The sequence below is a fragment of the Gopherus flavomarginatus genome, chromosome 21 (genome assembly GCF_025201925.1).
Source record: "Gopherus flavomarginatus isolate rGopFla2 chromosome 21, rGopFla2.mat.asm, whole genome shotgun sequence".
Classification (NCBI taxonomy): Eukaryota; Metazoa; Chordata; order Testudines; family Testudinidae; genus Gopherus; species Gopherus flavomarginatus.
This window is the reverse complement of record NC_066637.1, coordinates 10,624,665-10,640,119: the sequence shown is the minus strand read 5'-3', so window position 1 is coordinate 10,640,119 and position 15,455 is coordinate 10,624,665. Positions and strand designations below refer to the sequence as shown.

Genomic DNA, 15,455 nt, shown 5'->3' with positions numbered 1-15,455 from the left:
AAATCAGCTTGCATGCCGCCTTCGGCACACATGCCATAGGTTGCCTATCCCTGATCTAGAGAGATCAGCAGGACGGGGAGGGAAGATGAGGCAGGAAAAATGAAGGGGGGGGAGGAGGACAAGTGAGGGAGCCAGGACACCCAAGGGGGAAGCAAAGAAGGAATGGGAGAAAGGGGGAGCTGAGCCAAGACATCGAAGGGGGAAAGGAGAGGGGGTACGGGAAGGGGGGGCTGAGCCAGGACACACGGGGGGGGAAGAGGGAAGCAGGGGGCTGAGCCAGGACACCCGAGGGGGAAGCAAGGAAGAAATGGAGAAAAGGAGGAGAGTGGGGAAGGGGGGGGGGGCTGAGCCAAGACACCCGAGGGGGGAAGGAGGAGGGGGGGGGAAACAGGAAGGGGGGGGCTGAGCCAGGACACCCGAGGGGAAGCAAGGAAGGAAAGGGGCAAAGGAGGCGAGGGGGGGAAGCGGGTGGGCTGAGCCAGGACACCCGGGGGGGTAAGGGGAAGCGGGGGGGCTGAGCCAGGACACCCTGGAGGGTAAGGGGAAGCGGGGGGGCTGAGCCAGGACACCCTGGAGGGTAAGGGGAAGCGGGGGGGCTGAGCCAGGACACCCTGGAGGGTAAGGGGAAGGAATGGGGGAAAGGAGAAGGGGAAGCGGGGGGGGGCTGAGCCAGGACACCCGGAGGGGTAAGGGGAAGCGGGGGGGGCCTGAGCCAGGACACCCGGAGGGGTAAGGGGAAGCGGGGGGGGCCTGAGCCAGGACACCCGGAGGGGTAAGGGGAAGCGGGGGGGGCCTGAGCCAGGACACCCGGAGGGGTAAGGGGAAGCGGGGGGGGGCTGAGCCAGGACACCCGGAGGGGTAAGGGGAAGCGGGGGGGGGCTGAGCCAGGACACCCGGAGGGGTAAGGGGAAGCGGGGGGGGGCTGAGCCAGGACACCCGGAGGGGTAAGGGGAAGCGGGGGGGGGGGCTGAGCCAGGACACCCGGGGGGAAGCAAGAGGGGAAAGGAGGCGAGGGGGGAAGCGGGGGGCTGAGCCAGGACACCCGGGGGGAAGCAAGGAAGGAAAGGGGGAAAGGAGGAGAAGGGGAAGCGGGGGGCGAGCCAGGACACCCGGGGGGGTGAGGGGAAGCGGGGGGGCTGAGCCAGGACACCCGGGGGGAGGCGAGGGGGGAAGCGGGGGGCTGAGCCAGGACACCCGGGGGAAGGCGGCGGGGCGGGGAGGCGGACGAGCCCCAGCCCCCGGGAGGGCCGGGCCCGCGCACTCACCCGCCGGCGAAGAGGTGGAGCAGCGTGTTCTCCTGCGGGGCGGCCGCCATGGCTCCGCCGCCGGCTCCTACAACCGGCACCGCGGCTGCCTCCTCACTGCGGCTGCGCCGGCCGGGCCCAGGACCAGGGCCAGGCGGGGGAGGAGCCTCTAGAGTCACGTGAAGCCGGCGGGATGTGAACCCACCAACCAGGGGCTGAGACAGGAGGGACCTTCGGGGGGCGGGGCGAGGGCGCTGGCACTGACGTCATAGGGAAAAACGAAAGCTCTAACGCTGCTATAGGCGGTTGGGGAGACGAGGCTGGGGCATTGTGGGATGGGGGAACAAAGGGATGGGGGTGCAGGGAGATTGTGGGGTGCAATGGTATGGGAATGCAATGGGATGGGGTGCAGGGAGATTGTGGGGTGCAAAGGGATGGGAATGCAATGGGATGGGGTGAAGGGAGATTGTGGGGTGCAGGGAGATTGTGGGGGGCAGTGGGATGGGGGAACAAAGGGATGGGGGTGCAGGGAGATTGTGGGGTGTAATGGGGAGATTGTGGGGGGCAGTGGGATGGGGTGCAGGGAGATTGTGGGGTGCAATGGGATGGGAATGCAATGTTATGGGGTGAAGGGAGATTGTGAGGTGTAATGGGGAGATTGAGGGGTGCAATGGGATGGGGTGCAGGGAGATTGTGGGGGCAGTGTGATGGGGTGCAATGAGATGGGGTGCAGGGAGATTGTGGGGTGCAAAGGGATGGGAATGCAAAGGGATGGGGTGCAATGGGATGGGGTGCAGGGAGATTGAGGGGTGCAGTGTGATGGGGAGCAGCCCAGGGACTGCAGTGGAGGTGCATGGGATGGGAGTGAAGACTTGGGGCTGGTGCAATGAGATTGGAAGGGGTATGCAAGGGTGTGAGTTTAGGGCTGGCAAATTGGGGCTGGGAAGCACAGCAGGAGTAGGGATGCAGGGGCAAGCAGGTAGGGCTACACTGAGATTAGATATGCAGGAAGAAGACTGTGCAGTGGGAATGGGGTTTCAGCAAGCAGGTTGCCAATGCACAGCGGCTGTGTGTACACCAAGGCAGCAGCTTTTGCAGTGGGGCTTGATTACATTAAGGAAGCAGTCAAATCAGTTTGTAGTGAGGTTCAGTGGGCCAGGACTTTTCCAATGGGGCAGGTTGTTGGGACAAGCTGGAACCTAGGGTGCAATAGAGCAACTGTTTGCAACTATACAGACTGTTGTTTGCAGTCTTTCACACAGATTGATGCTACAATGTGGTGACTAGGTTGCAGATATTTAGGCCTTGAGATGGGTGGAGGTTTGAGATCAGAGGGATGATGATAGTATCTGATAGGAGAGTTCGAGGCTATAAACTCAAAGCCTTCCTGAGATAAGAGAATCTTATCTAATCCTCATTCCCTTATGATTGCCTTGCTGGGTGGAGTTGCTAGCTACCATACCTGGGTGAAGTCTGAGGATTGCGAGGGATGAAAGTGGTGGCACGATTTGTCCCAAAAGTATTTTGCTATTGACGTATTTCAGACTAAATAAACTAAATGCTGCATCTTGTCCCTGAGTGTAATGTCAGCCTCTTTTGCACACCTAATATCTCCCTCGCCTCTCCTTCAAATCACTCAACAAAACTGTCAGCTAACATCCCATCCCCATCATGCTCCTCTATCCAGGTGTTTTCTATAGTCATTCACCTGCCTGCCTGGCAGGATTGAAACTCATGGACTTTAAGGTCAGAAGGGACCATTATGATCATCTAGTTTGACCTCCTGCACAATGCAGGCCACAGAATCTCACCCAGAAACCCTCTAATTGGTATTGGCAGCTCAAATTTCACCATTAAAAAATCATGAATTTGGCTTAAAGATAACACATTTCATGTTCTTTCTATTTCCAGTCTGGTTTTTGAATCTTTAAAGGGCCCAGGGGTCCTATTTGCCAGCTTTTCTCCACAGGCATTAGGGCTAGAGGCTCTTGACTTAAAAAAAAAGTACACTGACTTTCTCACAATCTCTTGACTCCTGGAGTTCGGCTTTAAGAAAAATACCAAACAAAATCCCAAGAGTTGGCCACACTGTCACCTCCCAAAAACATGGCTATTCAAATTTTTGTAACTCACACTGTGGGCATGCAAAACAAAAAATTCACTTGGTTCAAGCTAGGTGTGTGCTTAAGTACCGTGGGCATATGTGAACAGTAATTAATAATCAGATCATCCTCTGTATCTTGCCAGATACAGTTGGGAAAGCAGAGACTTGCCAAAACACAGGCCCTTCTAGACAGATGTCAAACACAGGGCACCTGGCTCAGATATCAGCTCATATCAACAGCTAACAACTCTGTCTGTCACACATTTACTACTTTAAAGAGTCAGCATGCTTTCTAATATTGTCATTGAATACAGAACTATTTCACAAATATACCGGAAGACTGTGGATTATTATTATAACAGGAATTTTAAAGTGCTTATCACTGTAGCATCTGGACTGAAGACGCTCGGAGGGGGGTACAAACCAGCAGAGCTATTAACGTTCTGCACCCACATCTTCCTTTAAGCAGATACAGATTAAGACGGCTGCTCCTCTGAAACCCATCTACATTGTGTCTCTTTATAACCTGACCCTTAAAGCTGGAGCCAGGAACTTGTGTCTGAATCACTTTAATGATCATTTATGTTGCACTTTTCTTCCATGGACTTCGAAGCAGCTTAGCAAGGTCTAGTTTGTTCTATAGAAGTTCTTATACCATGCTTATCACCGTAGTGTCTGAGCTCTTTTCATTAGCGCATGAAGCAACGTGACTACACATCTGTCATGGGTTATTTGTTCTCACGTCCTGTCCTCAGGGGGAGAAGCACATGCAGTGAAGTGTCCTGTTTTGGTAGGTTTTTAGTGTTCTTATTTTTAAACATGCCTGTTGCTGTGTGTTTATGTTGGCTAAGGCAGGTCCCAGAAATGTGCCTTGCACTTGGAGTGGAAGGCAATGAGGTTTTTGATAGTCCTTGGTTCTTGTGGGGGAGTTAATTCCACAGTCTCGGACAGCCCCTGAGAAAATTCTGTCTCCTGCACAGACAAGCTTTACCCTTATTGTAGAGAGGAGTTGAGTTGTGAACTATGGTCTTCATTCCAGAGCGTTAGGTGATCTTTTAGATATCTTAGGCCCAGGCCATGAAGCGCTTTGAAGAGGACGGAGAAGACTTTGAAACTGATTCGAAATTGTATGGGGAAGCAGCGTAGAGAGCAGAGGACAGGTCTGAGGTGCTCACAGCAGACTGTGTTGCTAAGGAGAAACACTGCAGCATTCTGTACTAGCTGGAGCTTCCCAAGTGCTGAAGGTTTCATGCCCTGAAGATTTATCGCATTGCTGTAGTCCAGCTGAGAAGTGATGAAGCCATGAATAACTGAGGCCAAATCATTGTCCTCCAGGATCGGACGGAGTCTCTTAGCCAGATGGATATGATAGAAAGCATTACTCGCAGATTCTGTTATGTGAGATCTTAGCATCCGCAAGGAATCCAAGAGTACTCCTAGATTATGGACCAAATTGACCACTTGTGAATGTCTACCATCAACCAAAGGAAACTGCACCCTAACTACAAACTTTTCAAAATGCTGGGTACATCCCTACAGTATTATCCCTAATTTGCAGATGTGAAAACTGCGACACTGAGAGGCAGCAATTTGCCCAAGTCTGCATGCTGATTCAGTGGAAGGGTCAGGAATAAAATCCAGTTCTCTTGTAGCCCAATTATCTGATCTATCCACCAGACAATTCTGCCTCTAGCTCATTTTACCCTTTCACTGCCAAAAATATTTCAAACCACTCACCCACAGGAATGTTGTGGTTTAGAGACTAAGGTATTTCTCATATGAGTAATTGCATGTTTTCTCTGGAATGCCCATATGATATTGATTTTCTTATTAGGGTAATAATTAGGGTCTTTGATTACAAAGGATCACACACGCTACATACACTCATTGGAATGCAGCCACTTCTGGGACAGAGGCAGGTAGATAAGTTGAACACAGGAATAAATTTTGGCTATGGACAAAACCCAAGTATTACAAAAAGTGCCATCAGATTTTACCAGTAGATTTATATTTGCATTTTGGTTCAGTTCATATCATTTTAAGATATAAGAATCCATACATTGTAAGCCATTATAAACCTAATCTTTGCAGCAGAATAAGCCTATGTACCAATAAAACTGTTCTCAAGTGTTATGAAGAAGACTACGTATATGTTATTCAGGGAGTGGCTGACTGTAAATGTTTTTTGCAGAATGGAAAGGTGAAGGTGGGGAAGTTTAAAATCCATCTTTGAAATGCTCATACTATACGTCTGTGTTATAAAAAGTCCCATTCCAGTTCCAACCTGTGACACATTTTGCTGGCATTCTAATACCATTCAGCAGCAGGGATCTCAGTTTCATGTGTTTGAAGCCACCAACTGCAATCCCAGAAAATCATGTTCTCTCTCACATGGTTCCCAACAGGCAGCTGTCAGTCATGGGACAAGCCTTGCACAGGGATAATTTTGGAAGTAGTTTAGTTTAAATGAGGTGTCACGGAGTCACCGGGCGATGCTCTCTAACTGCTCCCCACCAAGCCAGTCAGGACTTTGGGGAGCCTCCTCTCCCTTGGAGCAGACTTGTTCAGGGCAAGAAGCTCACACGTCTTCACCTCCTGGGTCTCTCCTTGGAGCATTCAGCATCCTCTGCCCCTCCGTGCGCTTCCCACAGCGAGCCCGCCTCAGTGGGGTCCTGGGGAAGCCACAGGGTCCTGCACCCTCACTTTGCAGTCAGACGTGACTCAGCCAGCCAGTAAAACAGAGGTTTATTAGCTGACAGGAACAGGGTCTAAAACAGAGCTTGTAGGTACAGAGAACCGGACCCCTCGGCTGGGTCCATTCTGAGGGGCAGTGAGCCAGACCCCCCAGGTCTGCCCTCCACCCTTGACCCCAGCCAGCTCCAGACTAACAGCCCCTCCCAAGCCCCTGCTCTCTGCTCAGCCCCTTTCCCGGGCCAGGAGGTTACCTGATCCCTTTGTCTCCAACACTTTTAGCTGGCACCTTTGCAGAGGAGGGGCCCAGGCCATCAGTTGCTAGGAGACAGAGGGTCAGGCATTTAGGTGCACTGTCCCTTTGCTCTGCCAGATACTTAAGAACTGCCATGGGGACACTGAGGCACCAACACAGTATTCAGAGCAAACATTAAGAACATTCCTAGTTCGTCACATGAGGGTCCAAGATGGAGAGGCTAGAAGAGGCAATACAGATACAACACGGCTGCCACTGAAACCTGTCTCCAGGAGAAATGTTTCACCAGGATGTTATGTTATATATAGGCAAAGACACTGCAGCTAGTAGAAACTTGTGTTTGCGATAGATAGACTGATAACAAGGAAAGATGACTTAGGTTCCAATTCCCAAAATGAAGGAGGGCACCACAGAAGCCCTGTTGAGAATGATGCTATCTAGCAGCTTAATATCAATGGTAATGTGACATCCTTTCCTCTCCCGTTCAATTTCATTATCTAACCTTGGCTCAGATGATCCAGCCCTGCTCTACTGTTCTTGCACTTTCTGGTCTGATTTTTGGGCAGCATTCTCCAGTCTGCAATTTACATGGGCTGCTTTTTCTGGGTCCAAAAGTCTCTGTCCTGCTCTCCCCACTTGCTCTGTATCTGCAGCCAACCCAAACTTTTTAAAAACGCTTTAGCCTGAGACCTAGGGCATGTCAATGCAAGCGCTTACTGTGCCCCCGCTAAGCCGAAGCGTCCATCTACAGCACTCCAGCATGCCACAAAGAGTGTCTAGGTGGACCCTGCTGGTGTGCACTATAGTTTCCCTAGTGCAGATTGATACAGGTCCACATAGCCACGTAGTGTGTGGCACACTGGCGCCCTGTAGATTTACACCCCAGCGTGCCACACAGTAAGTGCTCACGCAGACATGCCCCATGACTGAGGCTCTCTCTGTACTCGTGGTTGCATTGCAGGACCTGGTTACAACAGTAGTCACCCAACATGGTTAAAGCATGGCTCTGTTTTCACTATAGAATCATAGGGGTAGATTCCTGAATGGTGCTAAAGCTTTTGACTTTCCCAGGCTTTGAGTGGGGAGGGTCCCAAGCCTGAGCCCTTAACATCTACACCACAACTAAACTGCCCCTTATTCTGACCCCTGTGAGCCTGAGTGAGCTGACACGGGCCAGCCCAGGTGTTTAATTGCAGTGTAGACATACCCTTAGTTTAATTCCTGCAGGGGAAGCAGGGTTGCCATCTTGATGAGTTTGTCCAACAGAACGAATTCAGCTACTCTTATCTCCTGGGGCAAACCTAATGAACTGTGACAGCACTGCATCCAAACCACCAGTAAAGTGCAGTACAAACCACTTCATCACAGTGACATATTTTGGGATCCATGCAGGGCTAATACAAATGCTGCTGGAAGTATGGCCTTGTGTTCACTAACACCAAAGTTGCACTGTCCTGTAGATGTAGAGCTATATCAGTGGTAGCAGTGATGGGATTGCCTAATGCAGGCAGGCCCTAGGCTCTGGACAGGGGGGTTAGACAACACAGTGGTAAAAATTCCAGTGCCCTGTCTACACTAGAATCCCTATCATCGCTCCCGTGTGTGGAAAGGCACAGGTGGCAGTGCAGCAGGCGTAGATCTCTCCAAAAAGTCTAGCATTGACACAGCCAATGTAGGTGTGCCCCAATACAATCAGGAAAATCCGGAGCGAATGACAGCTCTACTTGGGAGGTGTTTCCTAGTCTGCTTGGCCCTTATAGTTCATTATCAGACAAAGAATCACTAGCAATAAGCACGAGCACATTATTGTAAATTTCCAGCACTGGCCTAAATCTTATATAAAACCCATAACAATCTCCAATGCTTTTTTCTTCTTGACAAAACTGTAGCTGCCACTTGTCCTGGGGTGCAACTGAACTCCATTAAGTGGGTCCATTATGAACCCTTCCAGGTCCCCAAAGGACTTCAGAAACATCAGAGTCTCATGTTGCAAAGATAACTTATTGCTTCTATGTACATTTTAAGAACAAGGGGAAGCATCTCAGCTATTTGAATAATTCAATGAAGAGTCAACAGTTCTGCTTACCTATTCAAACCAAGCAGCTGTATTCCCATCCTTTGGCATGCCTGGGGAAAGCTCAGACAGCTGCACTCTGGCCACGTGATTTAGCTGGATGTTTCTAAGAGGAATATCAACAGTGATTAACAGTGTTTATATTTCAGGGGCACATGATATCAAGCTCCAAAGTTTACAGCCTATTGAAGTTAAGGGAGGAACTTTGTCCTTATGTTAGTGCAATGGTTTACACCCAGCTCTCTGCAGACAGACACAATATGCCATCAGTTTATATGCTGCGGGTTTACTTCACAACCAGAAGGGCTACTGCAGTGTTGCCAACTCTCATGATTTTGTCATGAGTCACATGATAATTATTGTTTTCTGTAAAGCCCCAGTTCCTGGAATCAAGTCAATATGTGATGCTTTCAGCCTTCATTCTTAAAGAAAAAGTAAGTTTCTAGCCCTCCTGGCTGTGGAGAAAGTTTCAAAATTTGACTCCAGTGCACCCGAAAGGCTCAAAAAGAAGAAGGCAAATAAAGAGAACACCAAATCTATTGGTTTTACATAATCTCATGATTTTTGAACATTTGGGGTTGGTGATACTGAGCTAGGAATGTCTGGCTTTATACATTGATGTTCTAATCCTGGGGAAAACATTAAAGTCCACAGAAAGACCCTCGCTCTGCACATTTTCCATAAATATGGTTTTCTATTATTCCTGACAATGGCTCTGAAATAATGCCCCTGCAGCCTGAATCCAGAGTTGAACTTCATGTCTCCCTCATGGAACAAACCAAACCCCTGGGTCTGAATGCTCACAAACTTGGGTGTTTGTGATCTGGATCTGAACTTCCTCAAATTTCAGGAGTCAGCCCACTGTACAAAAAGGTTCAAGTAGTGAACTCAGACCCATTATCTGGATCGAGAGCGTGGATTAATCCAGTATGATGGGGTCCCAAATTTGTAGTTCTGTCCCGGCTCCCCAAACTCCAAAGAGCAGTCATGTTAGGCCATTTTGCATATTTCCGCACTGACAGTGCTGATGATGCTCACAAAAGTCAGAAGTTATTTTGGAAAAATGCTTTAGATTTGAACTACCTTGTTTGGTGGCCTGTGGGAAATGACTTTAACACCTTCATGGATTTTAAGCCTAGAAGGGACCATTGTAACCATCTAGTTTGCCCTCCATAACACAAGCCATAAGATTTCCATGAATTAATGCCTGCTTCAAGTCCAATAGCTGGGCTTGAACTACAGCCTCTCTTTTAGAAAAACAGCTAATCTTGATTTTAAAATTTCCAGCAATGGAGAATCCACCACACTCCCTGATAAATGGGTCCAAGGTTTAATTATCCTCTTAATTAAAAATTTGCACCTTATTTCTAATCTGAATTTGTCTAGCTTCAACTTCCAGCCTTTGGTTCTTGTTACACCTTTGTCTGCTAGGTTGAAGAGCTCGCTGGTACTAAATTTCTGTTTCCCATGTAGGTAGGGGGTAATAGGAGCCTATATAAGAAAAAGTCCCAAATATCGGGACCGTGCCTATAAAATCAGGACCTCTGGTCACCCTATCTGTTCCCCATGCAGGTAGATCAAGTCGCCCCTTTACCTTCTCTTTGATAGGCTAAATAGACTGAGTTCCTTACTCTTTCACTATACAGCATATTTTCCTAGTCTTTAATCATTCTTGTGCCTCTTCTCTGAACACTCTCTAACTTATCAACATCCTTTTGAACTGTGGCCATAAGAATTGTGCATGTTATTCCAGTAGTCGTGGCACTAGTGCCAAACACGGAGGTAATATAACCTCTTTACTCCTATTCACTATTCCCCTGTTTATACATTCAAGGATCACAGTACCCCTTTTGACCACAGCATCCCACTGAGAACTCATGTTCAGCTGATTAGCCATCCTGATCCCCCAAGTCTTTTTCAGAGTCCCAGCATCCTGTAAATATGGCCTATGTTATTTGTTCCTAGAGGTACAATTTTACATTTGTCCATACTGGAAGGAATACTGTTTGCTGGCACCCAACTTACTAAGCACTCCAGATCACTCTGTATCACTGACCTGTTCTCTACATTATTTACCACTCGCCCAATATTGTGTCAAACTTTATCAGTACTGCTTGTTTGGGGTTTTTCTCCCAAATCACTGCTAAAAATGTTAAGCAGAGTAAGTCCAAGAGCTGATTCCCTACAAGATCCCACTAGCAACACAGTGGCTTGATAACAATCCCCTGTTTATAATTACATTTTAAGACCTGTCATTTCACCAGTTTTTAGTCCAGTTACTGTGCGTCATGTTGTTTTTGTATCATTCTAGTTTTTTAATCAAGCTGTTTGGTGGGTGTCAGGTTAGTTCTCCATGGACAAGTGTGAGCGCATCCCTTGTTTATGGCTAAGCCTGTGAGTCTGTCACAGAGGTCACGGCTTCCATGACTTTCTGTGACCTCCAACTTCTGCAGCAGCCCGTGCTGGCTCAGGTGCTGCCTGGCTTGGGCAGCCCCTGGGCCAGCAGCAGCAGTTTTGGTGTCTGGGAGGGAGCTCAGGGCTAGAGGTGTGGGGTTGGGGACTGGGGCGGGGCGGGGGATTTACCTTGGGGTGGGAAAGCTCCCCGGCTCCCACTGGCATGGCTCCCCTGCAGCTCCTATAGGCAGCGAGGGGCAGGATTGTGTTCTCTGCGTTGCCTGCGCCTGCAGGCCCTGCCTGCACAGGTCCCATGGGCTGCAGCAGCCAGTGCTTGTGGTGGGAGCAGCAGAGTCTCTGCCATGGCCCCTGCCTCTGCTGCTTAGGAGCTGCAGGGATGCAGAGCTGGGTAGGAAGCCTCTGCCAGCCCTGCCAAGTGCCAATGCCCCCCCCCCACAGCAGCAGGGATCTCAGGCTGCATGCCGCAGCCAAGCCCCCCATCTCCCAGCACCAGAGGGGGTCCCGAGCCACTTGCCCCCAAGCACCTACAGCACTCCCAGACCACCCCCCACAAGTTTTAGTCAGGGCAGGTCATGGGCCTGTGAATTTTTGTTTACGGCCTGTGACCTGTCCATGACTTTTACTAAAAATATCCGTGACTAAAACATAGCCTTATTTATGGCCTCTGCTGAGACTAAGGTTATGTCTACACTAGGTGTCCACTGTAAGATCGCTCAAGTAGCCGCTCTGTGCCAACGGGAGAGAACTCTCCCATCGACATAATAAAACCAGTTCAACGAGCAATGGTAGCTCTGGCGCAGGAGAAGCTCTCCTGCTGACAGCACTGTCCACACTACCACTTATGCCAGTGAAACTTATGTCACTCTGGGGAGTGTTTTCTTCACTGCCCTGAGAGACATAAGTTTTGCTGACATAAGTGGTAGTGTAGACATGGCCTGTGGCTATGTTTACACTTAAACCACTACAGTGGTTCAGCTCCAGCACTACAGCTGTGATGCTGTAGCGTGTCAGAGTCGACACTCACTACAGAGACGGGAGGGGTTCTCCCATTGCTGCGGTTAACGCATCTCTGCAAGAAGCAGTAGCTCCACCGACCTAGCACTGAGTACACCAGAGGCTTAGGTCAGCTTAACTACTTCTCCTAGGGGTATGGATTTTTCACACCCCTGAGAGACGCAGCTACTCCAGTGTAACTTTTCAGTGTAGACCAGTCCTATGGGTTTGCTTTGACTATAATAGGTGTGACTGCAGTGCAGGGCCACATACCCGACCAAGCTTTGGTGCAGGCTGTACAAAGCTGCACAGCATTCCTAGGGCTAACCCATGCTGCCATGGCTTCACTAGATTAGATTAAAGCTAGCTCAGATATATCAGCTCGAGCAGCAATCATACCCAGTGACTACAGTCTAGACGTACCCTAAGGATTGAACAGGGCACTGGGTGAAGGTTTGTATTGTTTTATATCTTCTCGGTGGCTACAGGACTCATGGCTGTCACTTGGGTACTTTGAAGCACAGCGAGGCATGCGTAAATGCCTGTTTGAGATTGCAGATAAGTGAGCACAAGCAGAGGCAACGTCTGAAGATCCACCCTGACTGCCTGGTCTCCCTGCAACTCAGGATTCTGCTTATTCTGTCTGCTCCAGCCAGACTCCAAGCAGTCCCTGCATCTTCTGTGTAGCTATCTTGGGTGTGTCCATGCAGCTCTGTAGATGTGCCAGTCCCAAATATATCTAAGGACCAGTGCTGGGAATGCTGAACTATGTGAATGAAATCAGCTAGAATAATGGAGTGCTTTCCCTTATGAGTGACCCTGATGGGCCATGGGAGTGTATGGGGGGATAGGAAAGTCTGGGAAAGAGGCAGCGTATTCAGCTTCAGAACTGACCTGGTGACCTTTGCAGGTTTATCAGAATGTAGGTGAACAAGTGAGCCTGATTAGTGTGTTTGCTGACAGTATTGATCCAACCATCATGTGATCTTTGAAGATCTTCCTAGGGTCAACAGCCTCTGATCAACTAATAAACCTTGGAACTTTGTCAAGACTTTTCCTAACCTGGCAGTTAACTATCAATACATTGAGAGCACATGACTATGCCACTTAGGGTGACCAGACAGCAAGTGTGAAAAATCAGGACGGGGGTGGGGTGGGGTAATAGGAGCCTATATAAAACAAAGTCCCAGATATCACGACTGTCCCTATAAAATCAGGACATCTGGTCACCCTAATGCCACTTGGTAACAGCCATCTAATTACAGGCACCGTGCTCTCCTCTGCTAAAGACTCCAGTCTACACTTGGCAATTATTTCCATCTCGTGGCTCCTGGGAATGTGTGAGTCCAGAGACAAGAGATTGGCTCCTAAGTGGGTGGAGACTGTGATTATGCAGCCAGAAGAGAATGACTCCCAAGGGCCAGGGGTCTCTGCTTCCCAGAAAGAAGGATACAACTTCCAGGATCTGGGTATGAGGAAGAGTGCCCATTGTCCAGTCAAGAAGGGAGACCTAGGTGCTCATCTGGCTGCCCATCAAGTCAACACGCAATCTATCAAGAGGAAAACACTGAAATAAAGGTGGAGGGTGCATTGTACACAGCTTGCATGAAAAGCTGCAATAAAGCTGCTTCCATACGAGAGACTCTCTGCCGTGTTCTGCGTGAATCGCAGAATTTTTTATTGTGTTGGCAATGCCGAAAAAGTACAGGAGAAAACAGTTTCGGATTGAACTGAAAATTAAATTTTTCATTGAACTGAAAAGTAAAACCAAATAAATAGTTGAAATGAAAAGTTTTGTTTTGATTTTGAGCTTTTTTGTTTTTACTTAAAAGTAAAATTAAAGGATATTTTGAAACAAAAAGTCATTTTGAATTTAAAAAAATCAAAAGATTTTATTTAGAAAATGTAAAAAAACCCCAACATCTTAGGGATTTTTTTTCCAAAGTAAACAATTTGGTGCAATCAACACAAATTTGCAAAACGTACACAAATTTTTTTTTGCAAAAAAAGTCAAGCAGTTCTAATCCTCTGGGCTCTGAAAGAGCCAGTAGGGACCAGTTTAATGGTGTGCCAACCCTCTCTTTCTGCGGGGATGACTTTTTGGGCTCTGGGCCAAGCTTAGAAAAACATCATCTCCAATGAGTAAAACAGCAACATCCAGGAGAATTAGATGGACATTTTCACTATCCACTGCTTTCCTGGCATTTAATAACAGCTCAGCTCAAGCCACTGCCACAGAACAAAGGATACAGGGTGAAAAAGCTAAAGGCACCAAGTTCACTGATGTGCACAGCTCTCAAATGAGCACAAATACATACAAACACACACTGATGCAAACAACTGTGGAATAAGCTGTCTTCTACATAACTCTCCTCCACACCTCCGCCCAGTACACACAAATGTGCAAAGCTGGCATAGCTGGGACAGCTATGTGCCTATATATACTTACTTGGCAGGGGAGATACCATGATCCCGAAGGTGGTTTTCCCAGGGTGAGGCTCATCCATTGCACTGCGGGTGTGCTGACCCCTGCGATTTCCCCAAATGCGGGAAACTCGACTGCATCATTTGTGGTAGTGGGGGACTGTGTTCGCGCTCTCCCCTGGAGATTGGTTGAAAAAACAGAAAAATAAAAGCCTCAGGGAGTGCTGGTCAGTGGGCTGGCTATGCTTGGTCCAGCGTGCAGCTGTGTCGTTGATTTTGACCAAAGTTGTTTTTTTTTTGTTTTTTTTTGTTTTTTTACACACAACGGCAGATGTGTACGCACATATCAGGGCTAGCCCTTCTACCTATACTACCACGTAAAAAAAAATAAATCACCTTTTAAGCCCCAATTTCAGGAACAAATGCCATCCCCTCCACCCTCAAGCACCCCCCACAAAGGTGGGAAGGTCCCCCCTCCTACACACACAGAAATGCAGACACACCAGTTTTTGCCAAAAGCAGTGCCAAGAGATTAGCTATAACCCAAAAGCTAGCTCAGGAGAGCAGCTCCTGGATGGAACTGGTTGGCTCAGCCTGAGGAGGTGCCAAGTAACCTTTTCACAAGCTGGAAACAGGAAATTGGATCTTGTAGCTTGAGCTGTGAGAGAGAGGAGAATCTGCTTTGGCCGGGTGACTGAGACGGGAGGGAGAAGCCAGTATGCCCAGGTGATGGAGGGTGTGGGGCAGAGGAGCCGCACCAGGCAGCTGGCTAGAGAGTGGGGAGACAGAGGGAGGAATGGAGATGCCCAGGTGATGGGGTGGGGATAGGGGAGAGGAACCAGCCTTGGCAGGTCAGGGATTGGGGAGAAATGGCTGCTCCCCTGGCAGGGGGCAGGGAGAAGAAGATGGAGAAGGAGGGAGATGTTTATGCCAGATGGAGGAGGAGGAGTATGAAGTTGCTCATGTCTGGGGATGTGGGGTGAAGTGAGGTGGGGTAGCAGAAGCTGCAGCTGCAGGGGGGACGGGAGAAGCATGCCCAGCTTAGGAGTCCCAACAGGGTGCGCGGATGAGATGGGCTGTGCCTCGGTCTGCGGGGTCTTTCCCCCAGTTTAGTTTATTCAGAAGCCACCCCATTGCTGTATTTCTGTCCCAGCGCTGTACGTCTGAGGGGGAGTCCGCTGTGGCCATCACTCAGTTCACTGGGCAGCCAGCAACAGCGACGGACAGGAATGAGAACACCAGCTGCCCAGGTCT

At 49.0% G+C, this 15,455-nt stretch overlaps 1 protein-coding gene and 1 non-coding gene across 2 annotated transcripts in view; one reads left to right on the top strand and one right to left on the bottom strand.

Annotated features, from left to right (window-relative positions):
- Window positions 1-1,347, bottom strand: part of SLC25A33 (solute carrier family 25 member 33) — a 33,415-nt gene extending 32,068 nt beyond the window's left edge. Inside the window, exon 1 of the mRNA XM_050931435.1 lies at window positions 1,266-1,347. Coding sequence (XP_050787392.1) covers window positions 1,266-1,315 — 50 coding nt within the window. The 5' untranslated portion in view covers window positions 1,316-1,347. The remainder of the gene's footprint in view (window positions 1-1,265) is intronic.
- Window positions 1,348-14,218: 12,871 nt separating this feature from the next.
- Window positions 14,219-14,382, top strand: LOC127038901 (U1 spliceosomal RNA). Its single transcript, XR_007770833.1, has one exon. It is a non-coding gene; the product is annotated as a U1 spliceosomal RNA (small nuclear RNA).
- Window positions 14,383-15,455: the final 1,073 nt, after the last annotated feature.